This window comes from Protopterus annectens, chromosome 3.part1, assembly GCF_019279795.1.
Source record: "Protopterus annectens isolate FY-2018-M chromosome 3.part1, PAN1.0, whole genome shotgun sequence".
Taxonomy (NCBI): Eukaryota; Metazoa; Chordata; order Ceratodontiformes; family Protopteridae; genus Protopterus; species Protopterus annectens.
Genome location: NC_056732.1, coordinates 1819199246 through 1819221222, shown reverse-complemented (window position 1 = coordinate 1819221222; position 21977 = coordinate 1819199246). Strand labels below are relative to the sequence as shown.

The 21977-nt window shown below is 43.1% G+C and overlaps 1 protein-coding gene across 1 annotated transcript in view; it reads right to left on the bottom strand.

The window, feature by feature from the left end:
• The window catches only part of LOC122798700 (zinc finger protein 84-like), a 380959-nt gene that overhangs the window by 234441 nt on the left and 124541 nt on the right, over positions 1-21977 (bottom strand). Inside the window, exon 3 of the mRNA XM_044067796.1 lies at positions 18805-18918. Coding sequence (XP_043923731.1) covers positions 18805-18918 — 114 coding nt within the window. The remainder of the gene's footprint in view (positions 1-18804; positions 18919-21977) is intronic.

Sequence of the window (21977 nt, the reverse complement as noted above, 5' to 3'; positions counted from 1 at the left end):
CATTGGAATGAAACCAAACCCACCCAAGTGGAGGAATTTGCCCCTCAAACCCCCTACTTAAAAATACAACTCTGAGAATGCACTATACTGGAGAAAGGGCAAAGTTCACTCTGGTGGCCAAGTGGTTTCTTTCATAGGGAAAGGATTTCACCAGTCTGTGCTTTCGGTTTAAAGCCATTTCGGTGAAGTGGAGTCGGCCAACTACAAGTCAGTGAAATGTAATTTCGGTGAGTCAAAGTAGACTCAGATTATATCTATGTGTGTGTGTGTGTGTGTATATATATATATATATATATATATATATATATATATATATATATATATACACACACACATATATATATATATATATATATATATATATATATATATATATATACACACACATATATATATATATATATATATATATATATATATATATATATATATATATATATATATACACACACACACACACACACACATTGCTTACTGTACTTATTTCCTTGTTTCACTTGAAAGAAAGTTACTGTTTGTCATTTTTGCATTTAAGTTACCTGTAACACATTGCATTTAAGTTACCTGGCACTTGCTCACTAAAGCAATTATATAAGTCAGCACTAAAAAATTAAAAGCACTACACCCTCACAAACTCCCCTTGAGTACCTTGTTCCCCATTGGCCCTTTTTTTCAATTATAAAGGAATTCCCAATACTATTCTAGCATGTCCAAAGGTCAGTTGTCAATCTCCTCTCTGGTCCAGCTGGTGAATCTGGGAATCTTGAGGCAATGTTACAACTGCCTCATGTACACAGACAACCCTCTCCTCCTCCCAACAAATTCCAACACATGTGAAAGATGCAACCATATAGCCAAACTGGAGGCTAAGCTCTCTCAACTCAGTACTGGCGTAACCAGTCAGGAGGAGGAGAAGGAAACCACACTCACTACAATTCCAGTCTCACATAGACCTACCACGACAGCAAACCAAACACAAACACACAAAAACATACTCGGAGGCTCTAAATAAAAATCTGCCTAAGTAGCAGAGACCTCCAAAGCAGACACCCAAGCAACCGCTACCTCAAAACAAAACACGTGCAACACATAGCTCATAAAGCCAGTGTGCCGAACAGTGACAGCCCTTACGGCTAAAAAACACACCCGATACACTTGTAATAGGTGACTCTATCATCAGGCACACTGACATCCCGCTCACCAGGTTGAACAAGGAGAAGGTCACGGTGAGTTGCCTGTCGGGCGCAAGAATCCACCACATAACACAAGCACTCAGGTCACTCCAAGGCAAGTACAAATATGACTCGGTCATTGTCCATGCTTGTGTGAATGACCTGAGACGTACCTCCCTGGACTACATGAAAAGAGACATAGAGGAGCTGTCTGAGCATGTGGCCCAGGCCGGTATGACCCTGACCTTGAGTAGCATCTTACCCTCACCAAGAATGATGCCACAATATGAAGACAACATGATCAATTTCAACAACTGGCTTAAGTATTGGTGTCATTCAAAGGGGATCCAATGCCTGTCAGCCTGGGATGACATGTTTGACAAGCCACGATGCTTCGCTAGGGACGGCTTGCACCTGTCACCCCTGGGCTTTCGGATATTGGCAAAGGCTCTTGCTACCCCCATAGTGCCTTTTTTAGGCAAGGCTCAAAAGACAAACCCACCTCCATAGGTATCACAAGGGATAAGAAACTAAGAGTAATGCTACTCAATGCCAGAAGTCTAAACCTCAAGATGCATGCACTCGAAACTCTCCTTAGCATGGAGAACATCGATATCTGTGCAGTAACAGAAACCTGGTGCAAGGCTCCTGAGAGCACCCCAGCACTACCAGGTTATACCTCATACCATGCTTTTCGACCACAAAACTTGGACCGAACCAGAAAAGGAGGGGGAGTATCAATATTCGTCAAAGATATCCACACCTCCAGGTTGGTGGCACAGCACGAAGCATCAGAGACTATCCATGTGCAACTAACAGTGGGTAAAACTGCCTTCCAGTTTATAGCCTGCTACAGACCACCCTCCCAAACCCAGGAACCCCACTCAGCCTTCCTGAGAACACTGGAAAATAAGAAGGTCTCTCCAAACACCATTATATTGGGTGACTTCAACTACCCAAACATAGACTGGGAGCATTACTCTAGCTCCAACACCCTAGCTCAAAGGTTCCTAGAATTTATAAACTCAAACGCTATGGAACAACTTGTTACCACTCTCACAAGAGGGGAAAACATACTGGACCTGATCATGGGAGGGTGGTCTGTAGCAGGCTATAAACTGCCTCATGTACACAGACAACCCTCTCCTCCTCCCACAAAACACAAATACATGCGAGAGATGCAACTATATGGCCAAACTGGAGGCTGAGCTCTCTCAACATAGGACTGGCAAGACCAGACAGGAGGAGAAGGTAACCACACACACTATAGACCCAGTCTCACATAATACCATCACAACCTCAAATCATACACATAAACACACAAAGACATACTCGGAGGCTCTGATCAAAAATCTACCAAAACAGCAGAGGCCACCAAAGCAGACACCCAAACAACTACCACCTCAGAACACAACACCTGCATCACATAGACCACACAGTCAGAGTGTCAAGCAGTCACAGCCCTTAAGGCCAAACACTATGCCAGACACACTAGTCATTGGTGACTCCATAGTCAGACACACTGACGTCCCGCCACCAGACTGAGTAAGGAGAAGGTCACAGTAAGCTGCCTGTCAGGTGCTAGAATCCGCCACATAACGCATGCACTCAGGTCTCTCAACAGCAGGTACAAGTACGACTCAATCATTGTCCATGCTGGTGTAAACGACCTGAGACGCACCTCCTGGACTACATGAAAAGAGACATAGAGGAGCTCTCTGATTATGTAGCCCAGGCAGGTATGACCCTGACCTTGAGCAGTATCCTACCTTCACCAAGAATGATGCCACAATACAGAGATAAGATGATCAGTTTTAACAATTGGCTTAAACTCTGGTGTCATTCAAAGGGGATCCAATGTCTGTCTGCCTGGGATGACATGCTGGACAAGCCACGCTGCAAGGGACGGCTTGCACTTGTCACCCTGGGATTCCGGATTTTGGCAAAGGCTCTTGCCACCCCATAGTGCCTTTTTAGGCAAGGCTCAAATTCTAAACCTACCACCCTAGAACAAAACAAAGAAAAAACTAAGGGTAATGCTGCTCAATGCCAGAAGTCTCAACCTCAAGATGCACGACTCGAGGCCCTTCTCAGTATGGAGAACATCGATGTCTGTGCTGTGACAGAAACCTGGTTCAAGGCTCCTGAGAGCACCCCAGCACTATCAGGTTTTACCTCATATCATGCCCGCCACAAAACCCGGACAATACCAAGAAAGGAGGAGGGGTATCCATATTCATCAAGGACACCCACACCTCAAGATTGGTGGCATCGCACGATGCATCGGAAACCATCCAGGTGCAATTAACCATTCGCAAGACTGCTATGCAAATTGTAGCATGTTACAGGCCACCCTCGCAAACTCAGGAACCTCACATGGCCTTCCTGAAAACACTGGAGGGATAAATGTATCTCCGAACACCATCATACTAGGTGACTTCAACTACCCTAATATAGACTGGGAACACTACTCAAGCCCAAACACTCTAGCCCAAAAGTTCCTGGAATTCATAAACTCAAATGCCATGGAACAACTAGTCACCATCCCACAAGAGGAGAGAACATACTTGATCTCATCATCACGAACATGGGAGCACAATGTTCAACGCCAGAAGTATACCCCTCACTGGTGAGATCTGATCACAAACTAATCTCACTGGAGGTCCTCAAATGAAAAGACCACAGTAAAGAACTTCGACTTCACACTTCTAAAGACTAGTGTGGTCTCCTTTAAGCCCTGAGCGTTAACATTACTCAAACCGCTGAATCACTTACAAATGCCTTCTACCAGCACCTGCAGGGCTGCATGGATCAGGCAATCCCAAGCAAACAAAGACTCTTTGTACCAAAGGCAAGCGTCCAGTCTGGTGGACCCCAGCCATAAACAAACTCTACAATAAAAGGAAAGCTACTACAAGATAGAGCAAAATCCTTAAAGGTAAGACACCGCTGATCGCTATAAGTAAAAGCTAAGAGCTCTCATAAAATCATCCAAAGCTAATTTTGAGAAAAAATAGCTAAGGACTCTAAAGACAACCATAAAGCATTCTTTAGCTATGTCAGAAACCTAGGAGGAAATTCCCAGATATGCTCAGAATTAGTTCAAATGATGTGAAGATTACTGATCCTACAGACATTGCCAACATACTGGCTGACAGGTTCAGTGCAAACTTCTCCCACCCTCCCCACCTAAAAAGAGATATCTATACCAAATGATTGTAGCCCCCAAACATCTCCAATGCCCAGGTGAAAAATGCTCTCCAAGGCAAAGAACACAGCATCCATGGGACCTGATGGTGTCCCCGGCTGTGTGCTCCATGAACTCAATGAGGAATTAAACCCACAGTTAGGACAGCTGTTTAATCTTAGTCTCACCTCCGGATCAGGAGTGGCGCAGCGACTGTGGTCCCACTCCACAAAGGCGGTGCCTCCACCGACCCTGGAAATTACCGTCCCATTAGCTTGACAAGCCTGATCTGCAAAGCCATGGAAAGGATCATAATGGATCTCATAAATAAAGACATAGGGAATTTGCAGACTTTGGATCCAACAGTTTGGCTTTGTCAAGGCAGATCATGCCTTTTAAACTTGGTTGACTTCTTTGAAACAGTCACCAAGGCCATTGACGAGGAAGGCAGTCCATACAGCCTACCTAGACCTGGCAAAGGCTTTTGATACAATACCCCACTCGGGTATCATTGAAAAACTCATCAACTTAAATGTAAACCCATACATTACAAGATGGGTTGCAAACTGGCTGAGTGACAGAACCCACAGGGTCAGAGTTGCTGGCGCCATGTCAGACTCTAAGCCTGTCACAAGTGGTGTCCCACAGGGCTCAGTCCTGGGCCCACTCTTGTTTGGCATCTACTTTTCTGAAGTACAAGCAAACACAGGAGGGTTATGGCTGACAAAGTTCGCAGATGACTGCAAACTGGGCTTGAGAACACATCCGACACAGATATCCTTCAGAAGGGTCTCACAGAAACGGATAACTGGTGCCAGAGCCATGGCCTCAAGTTAAATGCCAAAAAATGCATAGTCATCCCCTTCGGGAAAAATAAGGTTACTAGCTACCATATAGGTGGCAATCCCCTGAACACAGAAGAAGTTATTAGGGACCTGGGAACCCAGGTTGACAGTAGCCTTTCATTCGACACTCATATTGCTAAAGTAGTTAGGAAGACCTTCTACATTGCCCACCTTATCATGAAGGGATTCACATCTAGATCAAGAAGTCATAGTCTCCCTATACTCATCACTCATCAGACCAATGATCGAGTACAATGCCCCATTCGAATGTACCTGACCCGACACTTGCAGCAGCTGGAGAGGCCACAAAAGTTCCTCACCAAAAGGATAAAGGGTCTCAAAATCTGTCTTATGCTGCGACTGAAAGAACTCCAGTTATATTCAGTTGCACTCAGAGGTGACCTATGCCTAACATACAAGGCCATGTCAAACCCAGATTTGATGAACATGCTTCATCTCAAAAAATCTAGATCCCTCAGAGCCACAAGGGCGGGTGACTTAAACCTCGACACGGTTATTAATAGGACGTGCTGGAGGGGTAGATTCATCACCCAAAGACTCCCTATGCTGTGGAACAAAATCCCGGTTTATGTGAGGCAGAGCACCTCGCTGGCCTTGTTCAAGAGGAATCTTGACCAATGGATGGGAGATCGCAGATACACCCCAGGGGTTACCTCAGTGTCACTGCTCGACAGAGGCACGGCTAAATAATGGGCATAGTTTCTCCAAACTAAGGGGTGGCGTAAGCCACAAAACTATGGCTAGGCTTGTAAATGCCCTCTGGCAGATAGCCTAGTATGAACCTATGAACCTATGAATCACTAACATGGGGACTCTATGCTCCAGACCAGAAGTGTATCCCTCACTGGTAAGATCAGACCATAAACTAATCTCACTGGATATTCACATTCCGACCCCACCCCCTGCCCAGAAAACCACAGTGAAAAACTTCTCTAAAGCAAATTTCACACTCCTCAAAACAGAGGTGGAATCCTTCAAAGCCACCGGGCCTGTGGAAAATACGGAGCAGACCGCAGAATCCTTTATAAACGCATTCTATGAACACCTTCAGGAATGCATGGATCATGCAATCCCAAATAAAACCAAGACCCAATCCTCCAAAGGCAGACATCTGTCTGGTGGACCCCAGCCATAAACAAACTATACAATAGAAGGAGGAAGCTACTACATGACAGAGCAAAATCCCAAAAAGGGAAGGCATCTCTGATTGGTGTTAGCAAAAAACTATGGGCACTCATAAAATCGTCTAAGGCCAGCTTCGAGAGAAGAATTGCACAGGACACTAAGGATAATCACAAGGCTTTCTTTAGTTATGTTAGGAACCTGGGTGGGAATTCCCAGATATGCTCAGAATTGGTCCAAAATGACAAAAAAATACACCGAACCCACAGACATTGCCAACATCCTAGCTGACAGGTTCAGTGCAAACTTCTCCCCCACCTCCCCACCAAAAGGGCAAATATCTATCCCAACAGAGTGCTGCCCCCCTGACATCTCAGATGCTCAGGTAAGAGCCGCCCTCTGCAAAGCAAAAAACACAGCATCAATGGGACCAGACGGTGTCCCAGGCTGCGTCCTACATGAACTCCAAGAAGAGCTAAACCCAAACATAAACCTACTGTTCAATCTCAGCCTTACCACAGGATATGTACCCAAAGAGTGGCATACAGCAACAGTGGTTCCTCTCCACAAAGGTGGTGCCTCAACAGATCCTGGAAACAATTGCCCCATAAGCTTGACTAGCTTGGTCTGCAAAGCTATGGAAAGGATCATCATGGACCTCATAAAAAAGATATTGGGGACCTGCAGACACTGGATCCTACCCAGTTCGGCTTTGTTAAGGGCAGATCTTGCCTCTTAAACCTAGTCGATTTATTTGAAACAGTCACCAAGGCCATTGACAAGGGGAAGGTGGTCCACACAGCCTACCTGGACCTCGCAAAGGCCTTCGATACAATACCCCACTCGGGCATTATAGATAAGCTCACCAGCTTAAATATAAACCCCTATGTCACTAGATGGGTTGCAAACTGGCTCAAGGACAGAACCCACATGGTTAGAATTGCTGGAGCCATGTCAGACTCCAAACCAGTTACAAGTGGCGTCCCAAAGGCTCGGTCCTGGGACCTCTCCTGTTCAGTATATATTTCTCGGAGGTACAGGCCATCACGGAAGGACTGTGGCTGACCAAGTTCGCAGATGACTGCAAACTGGGCACTATAATCGACTCTCCAGCTGACACAAGCATCCTCCAAAAGGGCCTCATAGAAACAGACAACTGGTGCCAGAGCCATGGCCTCAAGCACGCCAAGAAGTGTATAGTCATCCCCTGTGGCAAAAACAAAGTGCCCACAAATTACCACATATGTGGTAATCCATTAAGTACGGAAGAAGTAATTAGGGACCTGGGGACCCAAGTTGATAGCAATCTCTCATTTGACAACCACGTGGCCAAAGTGGTTAGAAAAACATTTTATATAGCCCACCTAATCATGAAGGGATTCACATCTAGATCAGGGGAGGTCATCGTGCCTCTTTATTCATCCCTCATCAGGCCCATAATTGAGTACAATGCTCCTTTTGGGATGTACCTTACCAGACACCTGCAGCAACTGGAAAGACCCCAAAAGTACCTCACCAAGAGGATCAAAGGTCTCAAACAGATGCCATATGCTGCCCGGTTAAAGAAACTCCAGCTCTACTCAGTGGCATACCGCCTGCTCAGAGACGATCTGTGCCTGATGTATAAAGCCATGTCCAAACCGGAATTAATGGACATGCTGCACCTCAGAAAATCCAAATCCCATCGAGCTACGCGCTCGAGAGACTTGAACCTCAGCACTGAAATAAATAGGACATGCTGGAGGGACAGATTCATAACCCAGAGGCTCCCTTCACTCTGGAATAAAATCCCAGTCCAGGTTAGGCAGAGTCCCTCATTGACTCTCTTCAAGAGGAATCTTGATGAGTGGATGGGAGATAGTAGGTTTACCCCGGGTATCACTTCTGTGTCACTGTTAGACAGAGGCACAGTATAGTAACCTCGAAAAAGGGCATAGCAAAATTAATTTAAAATGGGTGGCGAAAGCCAACACACTCTGGCTAGGCTTATAAATGCCCTAGGGCAGATAGCCTAGTATGAACCTATGAACATACATACACACATACACATATATGGGTGTCATGGAGGTGGTCGAATAGAGTAATCATAACACCTAAAAAAAAAAGCCAGCACAGATTATTAAAAATTAGCTGGTCTTAAATTGCTGGCTTTGTTTCCTTGCAAGATCAAACTGTAGGAATCAGGGAGTATGTCCTTTCCACACTGTAGAGTGATCTCAGAGTTTGTGTATATAATTAACAGGGGGGTGGGGACTGCAGGGAGGCCTGATTCCCTGCAAAGAAAGACTTCTTCTTGCCCATTATATGAGCATACAGCTAATGCATATACCCATAAATAGTATGTCTCTCTCTCTCTAAAAATATATATATATATATATATATATATATATATATATATATATATATATATATATATATACATATACACATATATACATATACACATACACACACACACACACACACACACACACACACACACACACACAGAGAGACACACTAGATACAGTCTACAAGCACACACATTATATATGTCTATATATACACTATACACTGTAATAGTTTGGTGGTTCTTACTGTACAATGTGTATTAATTAAAAAGAATTTACACAGAATTTTTTGTTAATGAGCAATTCTTTTAAAGTAATGTATAAAAGAAGGTCTACTCCACTCTACTAGTCACTCATTAGATCCATTATAGAGTACAACGCCCCTTTTGGTATGTACCTCACAAGACATCTACAACTGGAAAGGCCGCATAAATACCTCGCAAAGAGGATTACCAGCCTCAAACAGATGCCCTATGCAGACAGTCTCAAAAAACTCCAGCTTTACTCCATCACATATCGCCTACTCAGAGGCAATCTCTGCCTAACATACAAAGATATGTCAAACCCAGAGCTGTTGGACATGCTCCACTTAAAGAAATCCCAATCCCTCTGAGCTACACACTCTAGGGACCTATTTTGCACTTATAATCTCTGTTTGTTACTTATAAACTGTATTGTAGCATTTCTTCTGTGTTAGCTGTAATAGCTGGTTAATAGCATTTATAAGTGTTTGCTGTACCTGCCTGTTCTTTGAAAAAAAAAAAAAAATCTCTTGTTTTTCCTGCTTTACTGGGTTAGATTAGTCCAGTTTCAGAGTTTGCTGATTCCTGGGCTTTGTTTGTGGTTCCTGTGTACTGTTTCCTTGCCTTATTTGGGGGAAAGGAAGTTACCTTGCTTACCAGTGAGAGGGGGAAGCATTGAGCTGCCTTTTGGTCCAGTTTTGTGAGGTTTCAGACAGTAACTAGTAGTTTATTGGTCATTTGGGGCCAGTTTCTAGCTTTTTCCAGCCCCCTGGTATAAAACACGCTAAACGCGATTAGCCGTTGCCACAGTTGCACACTAGGGCAGCGGCGGTTAGCAAAGTTGAAACTATTTGGCCCATCTAAATTCCACTCTTCAAATTTTCCCTTAAAACTACCTTCCTTGAACTATACTACTGATCTAACCTGCGTATCCTATAACTAAAAAGATCATCTCTACTTGACTCCAAGTAGACTATACTCTATCTGTAAAACCTAGCACTTGCTCCTACAGTACTTATCACCTTGATACAGCACTCTAGGTATAGTTAGTACCCCAAAAGGCAAACCCCATTTCTTGCTCACCCACATCCCCGAAACTCTTTTAAAAGTTTTTTGTCTATTCCCTTCTAGCATGTCGAGATCAGTTGCTAGTGTCCTCTCCTACTCAGCTGGTGAACCTGGGAATATTGAGGCAATGTTACAACTGCCTCATGTACACAGACAACCCTCTCCTCCTCCCACAAAACACAAATACATGCGAGAGATGCACTTATACGGCCAAACTGGAGGCTGAGCTCTCTCAACACAGGACTGGCAAGACCAGACAGGATGAGAAGGTCACCACATACACTATAGACCCAGTCTCACATAGTACCATCACAACCTCAAATCATACACATATACACACAAAGACATACTCGGAGGCTCTGATCAAAAATCTACCAAAACAGCAGAGGCCACCAAAGCAGACACGCAAACAACTACCACCTCAAAACACAACACCTGCAACACATAGACCTCATAGTCAGAGTGTCAAACAGTCACAGCCCTTAAGGCCAAACACAATGCCAGACACACTAGTCATTGGTGACTCCATAGTCAGACACACTGACGCCCCGCTCACCAGACTGAGTAAGGAGAAGGTCACAGTAAGCTGCTTGTCGGGTGCTAGAATCCGCCACATAACACATGCACTCAGGTCTCTCAACAGCAGGTACAAGTACGATTCAATCATTGTCCACGCTGGTGTTAATGACCTGAGACGTACCTCCTTGGACTACATGAAAAGAGACATAGAGGAGCTCTCTGATTATGTAGCCCAAGCAGGTATGACCCTGACCTTGAGCAGTATCCTACCTTCACCGAGAATGATGCCACAATACAGAGATAAGATGATCAGCTTTAACAATTGGCTTAAATTCTGGTGTCATTCAAAGGGGATCAATGTCTGTCTGCCTGGGATGACATGCTGGACAAGCCACGCTGCTTTGCAAGGGACGGCTTGCACTTGTCACCCTGGGATTCGGATTCTGGCAAAGGCTCTTGCCACCCCATAGTGCCTTTTTAGGCAAGGCTCAAATTCTAAACCTACCACCCTAGAACAAAACAAAGAAAAAAACTAAGGGTAATGCTGCTCAATGCCAGAAGTCTCAACCTCAAGATGCACTTTCTTTCGAGGCCCTTCTCAGTATGGAGAAAATCGATGTCTGTGCTGTGACAGAAACCTGGTTCAAGGCTCCTGAGAGCACCCCAGCACTATCAGGTTTTACCTCATATCATGCGTTCCGCCCCAAAACCCGGACAACACCAAGAAGAAAGGAGGAGGGTATCCATATTCATCAAGGACACCCACACCTCAAGATTGGTGGCATCACGATGCATCGGAAACCATCCAGGTGCAGTTAACCATAGGCAAGACTGCTCTGCAAATTGTAGCATGTTACAGGCCACCCCCGCAAACTCAGGAACCTCATATGGCCTTCCTGAAAACACTGGAGGGGATAAATGTATCTCCAAACACCATCATACTAGGTGACTTCAACTACCCAAATATAGACTGGGAACACTACTCAAGCCCAAACACTCTAGCCCAAAAGTTCCTGGAATTCATAAACTCAAATGCCATGGAACAACTAGTCACCATCCCCACAAGAGGAGAGAACATACTTGATCTCATCATCACAAACATGGGAGCACAATGTTCAGTGCCAGAAGTATACCCTCACTGGTGAGATCTGATCACAAACTAATCTCGCTGGAGGTCCTCATCCCCCCACCAAAATGAAAAGACCACAGTAAAAATTTCAAAGCCGACTTCACACTCCTAAAGACTAGTGTGGTCTCCTTTAAGGCCCCTGAGCCAGCGGTTAACATTACTCAAACCGCAGAATCACTGACAAATGCCTTCTACCAGCACCTGCAGGGCTGCATGGAACAGGCAATCCCAAGCAAAACAAAGACTCTTTGTACCAAAGGCAAGCATCCAGTTTGGTGGACCCCAGCCATAAACAAACTCTACAACAAAAGGAGAAAGCTACTACAAGATAGAGCAAAATCCTTAAAAGGTAAGACACCGCTGATCACTATAAATAAAAAGCTGAGAGCTCTCATAAAATCATCCAAAGCTAATTTTGAGAGAAAAATAGCTAAGGACTCTAAAGACAACCATAAGGCATTCTTTAGCTATGTCAGAAACCTAGGAGGAAACTCCCAGATATGCTCAGAATTAGTTCATAATGATGTGAAGATTACTGATCCTACAGACATTGCCAACATACTGGCTGACAGGTTCAGTGCAAACTTCTCCCCCTAAAGGAGAGATATCTATACCAAATGATTGTAGCCCCCCAAACATCTCTAACGCCCAGGTGAGAACTGCTCTCCAAGGCAAAGAACACAGCATCCATGGGACCTGATGGTGTCCCCGGCTGTGTGCTCCATGAACTCAACGAGAATTAAATCCACAGTTAGGACAGCTGTTTAATCTTAGTCTCGCCCGGATACGTGCCCAGGGAATGGCGACAGCGACTGTGGTCCCACTCCACAAAGGCGGCTTCCACCGACCCTGGAAATTACCGCCCATTAGCTTGACAAGCCTTATCTGCAAAGCCATGGAGAGGATCATAATGGATCTCATAAATAAAGACATAGGGAATTTGCAGACTTTGGATTCAACCCAGTTTGGCTTTGTCAAAGGCAGATCATGCCTTCTAAACTTGGTCGACTTTTTCGAAACAGTCACCAAGGCCATTGATGAGGAAAGGCAGTCCATACAGCCTACCTAGACCTGGCGAAGGCTTTCGATACAATACCCCACTCGGGTATCATTGAAAAACTCATCAACTTAAATGTAAACCCATACATTACAAGATGGGTTGCAAACTGGCTGAGCGACAGAACACACAGGGTCAGGGTTGCTGGTGCCATGTCAGACTCAAAGCCTGTCACAAGTGGTGTCCCACAGGGCTCAGTCCTGGGCCCACTCTTGTTTGGCATCTACTTTTCTGAAGTACAAGCAAACACAGGAGGGTTATGGCTGACAAAGTTTGCAGATGACTGCAAACTGGGTGCCGTAGTTGAAAACACATCCGACACAGATATCCTCCAGAAGGGTCTCACAGAAGCGGATAACTGCTGCGAGAGCCATGGCCGTAAGTTAACTGCCAAGAATTGCATAGTCATACCCTTCGGGAAAAATAAGGTCACCCTAGCTACCAAATAGGTGGCAATCCCTGAACACAGAAGAAGTTATTAGGGACCTAGGAACCCAGGTTGACAGTAGCCTTTCATTCGACAGTCATATTGCTAAAGTAGTTAGGAAGACCTTCTACATTGCCCACCTTATCATGAAGGATTCACATCCAGATCAAGAGAAGTCATAGTCCCCTATACTCATCACTCATCAGACCAATGATTGAGTACAATGCCCCATTCGGAATGTACCTGACCCGACACTTGCAGCAGCTGGAGAGGCCACAAAGTTCCTCACCAAAAGGATAAAGGGTCTCAAAAATCTGTCTTATGCTGCCCGACTGAAAGAACTCCAGTTATATTCAGTTGCGTACCGCTTGCTCAGAGTGGACCTATGCCTGACATACAAGGCAATGTCAAACCCAGACCTGATGAACATGCTTCATCTCAAAAAATCTAGATCCCTCAGAGCCACAAGGGCGGGAGACTTAAACCTAGACACGGTTATTAATAGGACGTGCTGGAGGGATAGATTCATCACCCAAAGACTCCCTATGCTGTGGAACAAAATCCCGGTTTATGTGAGGCAAAGCACCTCGCTGGCCTTGTTTAAGAGAAATCTTGACCAATGGATGGGAGATCGCAGATACACCCCAGGGGTTACCTCAGTGTCACTGCTTGACAGAGGCACAGCTAAATAATGGGCATAGTTTCTCCAACCTAAAGGGGAGGCGTAAGCCACAAAACTATGGGCTAGGCTTATAAATGCACTCGGGCAGATAGCCTAGTATGAACCTATGAACCTATGAACCTTGTCACCACAATAAACAGAACATGCTGGAAGGATAGATTCCTATCCCAGACACTTCACATACTCTGGAACAAACTACCTAGCTATATCAAACAAAGCTCCTCATTAGCACTGTTCCAGAAAAATCTTGATGACTGGATGGTAAATAAGAAATTCACCCCGGGGATGACCTCTGTGGCTCTGCTTGACAGGGGCACAGGAAAATAATTTTCTTGGGTGGCAAAAGCCAGTGTACCTTTTTGGCTAGGCTTGTATAGGCCCTAGGGCCGATAGCCTAGTACATATCTATGTACCTATAGCCCTTGTGCATCTATGAACCTATAGCCCTGTTAGTCAGAAAAGTTGGCCTCTCAATGCAGGGAGAGCTTGTTCCTAGAACAGTGATTCTGCAGAATGTGATGCAATAAGCACACGCCATTCCATTTACTCCAGAAGTTTAGGAGGCACTGGGTTATACATATACCTGTCCCTCTTATGTTTTATTTATCTGCTGGTGCAGAATTAGGTCCCTTTTGCTAGAACTCAACTTGTGGATATAGTGAAGGTCCTGGACTCCCAGGTATCTAATGCTGCGATAAGCAAGACAGAACTCTCCCCTCAATGCCTATAACCCACCAAATACAGTGACAAAGCTTTCAGCCTCTCCTGGTAGCTCAGAGACGTCTAATGGCTTGATTTGCTTTTGCAAATTTCCACTCTTTTTCCTACTTTTGCATTTAATCTTTCATTAAACAACAGTTTCAATTGACGTCTGGACAGGTGCAAACATGTCGAGGGCAGCAGCAATTATTCTATGGCAGGGAATAATTTCCTGCTCGGGTCATTATTCTATGGCATGGAGTAATTGGGTCTATATTAGAACACTGAACATTCAAAATGTCGAGTGTTCTAATATCAAACCCTAGCAATTGAAAAAAAAAAACACTGAACATTCGGAACAGCGAATTTTTTCCGGGGGGGGGGGGGGGGTCGCTGTTCCAAAACACAAGCACACCAAACAAACAGCAATCCACACACATACACCTAAACTTTTACACCTAACCCTACACTAAATGATACATACACCATTAACTATCCACTTAGCAACCCAAACCCTAACCCTAAGGTCCGTCACTACTGCACAGTCACCTCACCGTGCCCTAATCCTAACTCACCTAACCCGCCCTAACCCACACGTCCACACAATCACACACTTACCTGAACCCGACCAGTCACTTTCCACCAGAGTGCTGAAAATACTGAAGCAACAGAAATGGACAACCAAATTCTTTCCCTAGGAAAGAATTCGGTTTCCTGTTTCTTTGATATTTTCAGCATTCGCTGAAAACAGGTCGATATTAGAACACTCGACATTTCAAATGTTCGGTGTTTTAATATAGACCTGAGTAATTTCCTGCCCTTTCTGAGGTGTGGACATTATTGGCTGGAGATCTAACTGCTTTCTTACTGCGTCTTTCCCTTTTTTCTCCTCAGGTGAACACTGTCTGGCAGCTTTCTGTAGAGTGCAGCAGAAATCTGCATTCAACAGATGTAGGCACTTTCAGATTCTGTCTTTGGAACATTAGTCAACTTCATCTTCTAGTTAAAGTTGTAAAAATTACACAGTTTAGTAGCAGTACTTCACTTCACCTTCTAGTTAAAGCAGTACACGTTACGCAGATAAGCAACAGTAAATCACTGCACATCAACAGCTGATCTCAAAGCCAGTCTAACCCAAATTATTTAATATTTTCCTTGTTTTGGTGCTTGATCCATTTTTTACCTAAATTTATTACTTTAAGTCAAATAAATGCTTTAATTAGGAGCTGAAATGCAATTATCTTTCCTTATTTGACCTTCAAACTGACTTTATAACTAGGAAAGACTAAAACACACACTGCATACAGCTAATTTATTGTTCAGATATTGTTTAATTTATGTAGCCTATTTTTCTTGAACTAATTCTTAAACCCAGGAACCAAAACACTATTGTATTTTCTCTTTCCTCACTCACACACCTCATACCTTTGGTCAGAATGGAAGGTCTGCCAGCTAGTCTGCCCTCTGTTGCCAGCCTCATAGTATTTTGCATACTTAGGGAATGTACAAATTGCCCGACGCTCACAGATAATTACCTTTTCCTTAACTCATCACTGTCTATTTGTCAGACAACCAAGTTTTCTTCTTCTCATTTTGGCTGCTTCTGCTAGAAGTTACCACAGTGGATCACTGGTCTGTAGAATGAGTGGCATTAGAGTTTTATGGTGTTGAGTTGCCAGCATGGCACCTAACCTTCCTCAGAAGGGACACACAGACACCTAGGGCCAATTTAGAGTGTCCAATCCACCTGCAGCATGTTTCGGGAATGTAGGAGGAAACCACAGCACCCAGAACAAAAAACACGCAAACAAGGGAGAATATGCACACTCTGCACAGAAGGCACCCAGCTGAGAATCGAAATGGAGAACCTCTTGTTGTGAGGTGACAACACTAACTGCAGAACGACTGTGCCACGCTTGTTAGAGATACAAGTACTTAGGAAAATTTGAGACCGCACTTTCAGAAACAAACCGACCCTGTGAGCATCACTCAACTACACCACACACCCACACTAAAATTATCACATAATGAGGCACTAAAAAAATCATTGCCCAAGTTGCAACAGACGAGTAGGTGCAAGGCCCAGTGTAAAATAAAGTACTTTAACACTGATTAGTGACAAAACAACTGAGAGTCACCAGGAAACAGCACATCCTAGACCAATTACAAATGTAGAAATGCATTATTCAGAGGTGATTGCATAGTTAGGCACAGGGGCTCTACACTCATAAGGCTAGACTAAATGCGGGACAGTGGAATCCTTCCATCACCAAAAATTATGCCAAGGTATAAATAAAACTTGATTGGTTTTAAACAAGTGAATAAACAACCTGGTGTCATTCTATCAGGATGCAATATGTATCAGCATGGGATGAGGTCCCTGACAACCACACTTGCTTTGCTAAGGACATTTTGCACATTTGATTCCAAGGCTTCTGCATACCGGCAAAAGATGCAATATGTATCAGCATGGGATGAGATCCCAGACAACCATACCTGCTTTGCTAAGGACATTTTGCACATTTGATTCCAAGGCTTCTGCATACCGGCAAAAGATTTTTCAGCCCCCATTGTTCCATTTTTAGACAAGGTCCAGCTGACAGACCTCCCAACCTAACTTCCAAAACAAATCAACCACTGGATCATACCAAGGTGGTTCTACTTAATGCTAAAAGTTTAAGCAACAAAATACTGGACCTTGAAGCCCTCCCCTTCATTTGGAGCACAATTGTGTATGTTTTACAGAATCCTGGTTTAAATGTTCAGAACACTATATTACCTAGGTTTTATGTGTACCCCTCATTCAGATCTGCTGGAAGCTATGGTCACATATCCATATTTGTTACAGACCACATTACTGTGAGACGGATACCTATAGTCCCCCTCAAGTGGAGCTTATAGAGAATCAGCCACACTAAATAAGATCAGCTATGAGTTCACAGGATCTATGGAACACCCCTCACATCTCCCAAAAATATCACACAGCATTTATAAATATTTACTTATTGTTCATTGTATTCATTTACTGGAAAAGTTTGAGAGAGTACAAAGACGACAGGAAAGGTGACATTGGTTTGTAACTGAAAAGATCACGGGCCTAAACGATCTGAAATACAAAAAAAGACTGTAGGATTTATCTTTTACTTAATTTCATATGGAATCCTTAGGGGAGACCTGTGACTTGGTTATAGGGTTATAAGGTATCTGTAGTCCAAGAACTCATAAATTCATCCCCTGGTGTGACTGGCTTGGCCTTCCTTGAAAGGAGAGGCAAGGCCTAAAGATTAGTACTGGCAAGGAGGAAATGGTCTCAACTCAGTTGCCTCTTTAACAAAGATCCTATGATCTCATTTAGTGAGAAACATTGGAAGGAGGTGTTGTACTAATGGTCTGATGAATGCTGAGTACAAGGAAGTGATGACCTCTTTTGACCGTGATGATATTCCTTTAGTAATTAGCTGTGCTAAATAAAAACATTCCCTGACAACTGCTGTCATGTGATGGTTAAAAAGGCAGGAAATTATCAAATAACTTCCTAGATCTCTGACTACATTTTTGCTTTGTAGTGGTGCTGTCTATACAAACTAATGAGGGGAAGGGTTGTCTACCAAAAGTTATGATACTACACCTTCTAGTTTTACTTTGAGCCCATTTTTAGTAAACTAACAGTTTACCAGGGAGAGTGCAGTACCCTTCTACTTTCAGCAGTACTGTTCACCTTTGGATTTCAGTACCATACAATACCCTATAGGGTTCATTTCCTCACCCCAACCCTTCAGGGTGTCTTGCGTGTTCTTTTTTAATCAAGTTGTCATTCTCCTGCTGCTCACCCCCCCCCCACCACCTTTCAGCACTGATTCAACAGTATGATTATCAAATTCTTCCCCACCCTGATTTAAAAGGCTTCAGAAGAAAGGTCATAAAACTGCAAAGAGGATCCTTATGACAGTTGCACTTGGGTATTTCACAAACAATACTGTTTATTTGGGACCACTGTAATGAATCAAGTTGGGATGCTTTCAGGTTTCTGAAGGATTGGTGTGCCCATCTCTAACAGACACACATCATATTATTCCTTATTCACACTATTAGTTCACAGTTTCATAGGATGATACTAGGCCTATTGGCCCGGAGGCCCTTATAAGCCTAGCCAAGAATTTCACTCACTTAAATATGGGAGGGAAAAAAACCCTCAAAACTCAAGACTATCCTGTACTTACTGGTATCGGGAAGCTGCATTTCCTGCATCACTTAAATATGGGAGGGAAAAAAGCCCTCAAAACTCAAGACTATCCTGTACTTACTGGTATCGGGAAGCTGCATTTCCTGCATCACTATGTCTCCTTCATTGGCAGCAGATAGAATTGTTTCATCATTCTTAATGTATACCCAAAGGTGCTCCACGGGGATGTGATACCCTGCAAATAAAACCAGCAGAAATTGTACAGTTAGAAATACTGCCTTCTGGAAGCTTGCATTATGTTTACAATTACTTTTTTTATATAGAGAGCTGATGACCAGTGTTAAACATAGCATCATTTCATGAAGAACCATGTACAAGGACTGGTCAGATCTGTAGTCATATAGCTACTTTTCATGTTCTTACCACATAACCACATTATTCCATTTAAGTAAAATATTGCTACATTTAATTTCTGCACCAACTTCCATTCAGAGATAGTTGGTGCTGACAACATACATTAATTGTGTATCTTATCTCATGATAAGGGAGAATGAAATATAACAGCTAGTTCATACTCAACACTCACAGTAAATTGTAATTTGAGATCAAAGTCTCCATCAACCATTATACGTTAGACCATGGATTTAATTCATTACTCTTTAGAAGTGACACTTCTGTACTGTGGTGGTGGTGGTGCTGCGGTAGCGTTGTCGCCTCATAGTAAGACGTTGTCCTGTTCAATTCTCAGCTAGAGAGTCTTCTGTGTGGAGACATGCGTGAATGGGCGTACCTTCGTTGAAGGTTGTGCGTCAGAGCTGACAACTCGGCATGTAAAAATCTACTGCCGATCATTAGCGGACCGGAGTTCCGCTGTGGTGACCCCTAACCGGGAAAAGCTGAAAGACACAATAACAACTCTTTAGAAGAGACTTCTGTTTTCTCACATCAGTCTCTTAATTTATTTGTCTCAGAAAAAGAAATTCACCACATTGAGAAGTAAAGGTTCTTTTCTAACTTCTTGTGATAATTTTTGCAATGGCTAGAGAAGTCCATAAGATGAATTACTGGTCTGTTTTCAAGTTGACAGACTCAGGAACATTAAATAGAATCAAATTATTGGAAGCAGAAAATTTCTCTCACCACAAGGCCCGAAAGATAAGATTCTGAAGAATTCTTTCAGTAATGCACAGTCACAGATAATGTATTTGCAGTCATCTTTGGTTTACATTTTGTATTTGCAGACATCTTTGGTTTACATTTTATATCTCCAAAATACTAACTTATTGCTTGCAGTCATTTTTGCAGTTTTGTCAGGAGTATAAAAAGACCTATGTAGACATTTCCAGGTAAAACACCCACAATATAATAAGATCTTTAGAAGTCCATGAGGTACGTCTTTCCTCTCTTTTTTTTCCCCACATTTTATTGTTAAACTAGTTCTCTGGCTCAGCATTTACCCGCTTGAGCAGACAGTTTGCTGCTTGGACAATGGTGAAAATACACAGTCCTGATAAACAGAAATGGATAGGTATAGAAACTCTAATAAAAACTAGAATCATCCAGATTTGCCTGAATGGAAAGAAGAATCTGAATGTTAACAGAAACCCATTAATGAGCATTACCAGAACATTCCAGTTAAGTTAAAAAATTTAACCAGTGTAGAAACACATGGGAAAGAACCCTTGGTGGAGGACATGGAACCTTATCAGAATATTCCAGTAATTAAAATAAAGAAGGATTCCCATGTGGGCAGAGTGAGAAACAGAGATGAGAATGAAGATGGAGATGGAAACAGAGATGGAGACTAACACGAAGAAAGGAAACCTGAACACTGCCCTGGGTTTCCCCCTGTAAACTTAACAGTGGGCTATTATTAAACAGACCATTACTGAAGTGAAAGTATAGGAGGTGCCAGAACTGAAAAGCAGAAGAAAGCTATTGGCATGATCTGCCTTTTGTAGAAATGGGAACGGGACAAAAATACATCTCTTTATTTGTGGGTGAAGAGGCTATACCCATTATGTCTGGACAGTGTGTTGACAAATATCAACTTTTGTAGATTTTCATACGAGTAGGAAACAAGGAACAGATTAAGAACCACAGTGAGAGGATGATACATGAAGCAGGGTGGGAGAAAATATAACCAAAACAGAAGGAGCTCAGATGAGCTGGATAGCCTCACCCCACACCCATATTGTTGGTCAATCAATAATTGCTACAAGCACACTCTAGTAAATGCTGACTATATCACCAAAATTCCTGAACCAGTACACTTTGAAAAAGATGATGCTAAGTTAAAGCCAAGAATTACTGCACTTTTTTTCCAGGGTAGGATTCCTAAAGAAATGCATATCAGAAAACCTTGTGCCTTCCCAGTGTAATGCACCAGCATTACCAGTGTTGCAAATTAAACCAGTTAAGAACACCAGTATAAAACTCTACTGGAGCCATTTAATAAGACTCTGAAATCTATGCTAAAGGAGGCCACATAACGATATGGGAATCCTTATGGTTGTAAGAGAGGCGCCCCAAGCTTCAACAGGATTTAATCTACTTTAGTTAATACATGGTAGACAGTCCCGAGATTTGTTGGGCATAGCAAAAGAGACTTGAGAGAGACAGCAGAAAAATCACACTCAAAGTGTGATAACAAATCCTACAAACTTGCAAGATAGATTACAACTGTTGTGCCAGCAATTTGGGAACATCTGTAAAGGCACATCAGATGAAGGAACATGATAAACATGCCAGAGACTTAAAAAGAGGGGGGGGGGTAATAGTATTAGCTTCTGTTGATGAAAAAAAGTTACTAGTGAAGGGGTAAGGGTCCTTTGAGGTGCAAATAAACTGAATTAAGTGAACTACAAAATAAGAGAAGCTGGAAAAAGATAATTAGAGCAGGTATAAAACATAAATGTGTTAAATCCATGAAAACAATATGAATTCTTCTGTACTTAGCCTGGATGGTGACACCCAAAACAATAGCAGAGTATAACAGAATCAGATCCATACTGTGCAAACAGACAACATTCTGTAAGGCCCAGAAGAAAGAAGCAAGAGAATTTTTACCGAGAAATAAAGAGGTCATTTCTGAGCTACAAAAGGTAAGACTCCCATACAGAAAAGGTCTATGGTAGCACAAGTGAAACTTTTGAACACTTGGAAGGTTATCTTATGGACAGATCCAGCCTTAGTTAGCTCTGACTTTAATAAACCCTTCATTGCATGCACTGATGCATATGAAGTAGGATTAGCAGCTATGCTACCTCAGGAAGAGGGTTAGCAGCGCTGTGC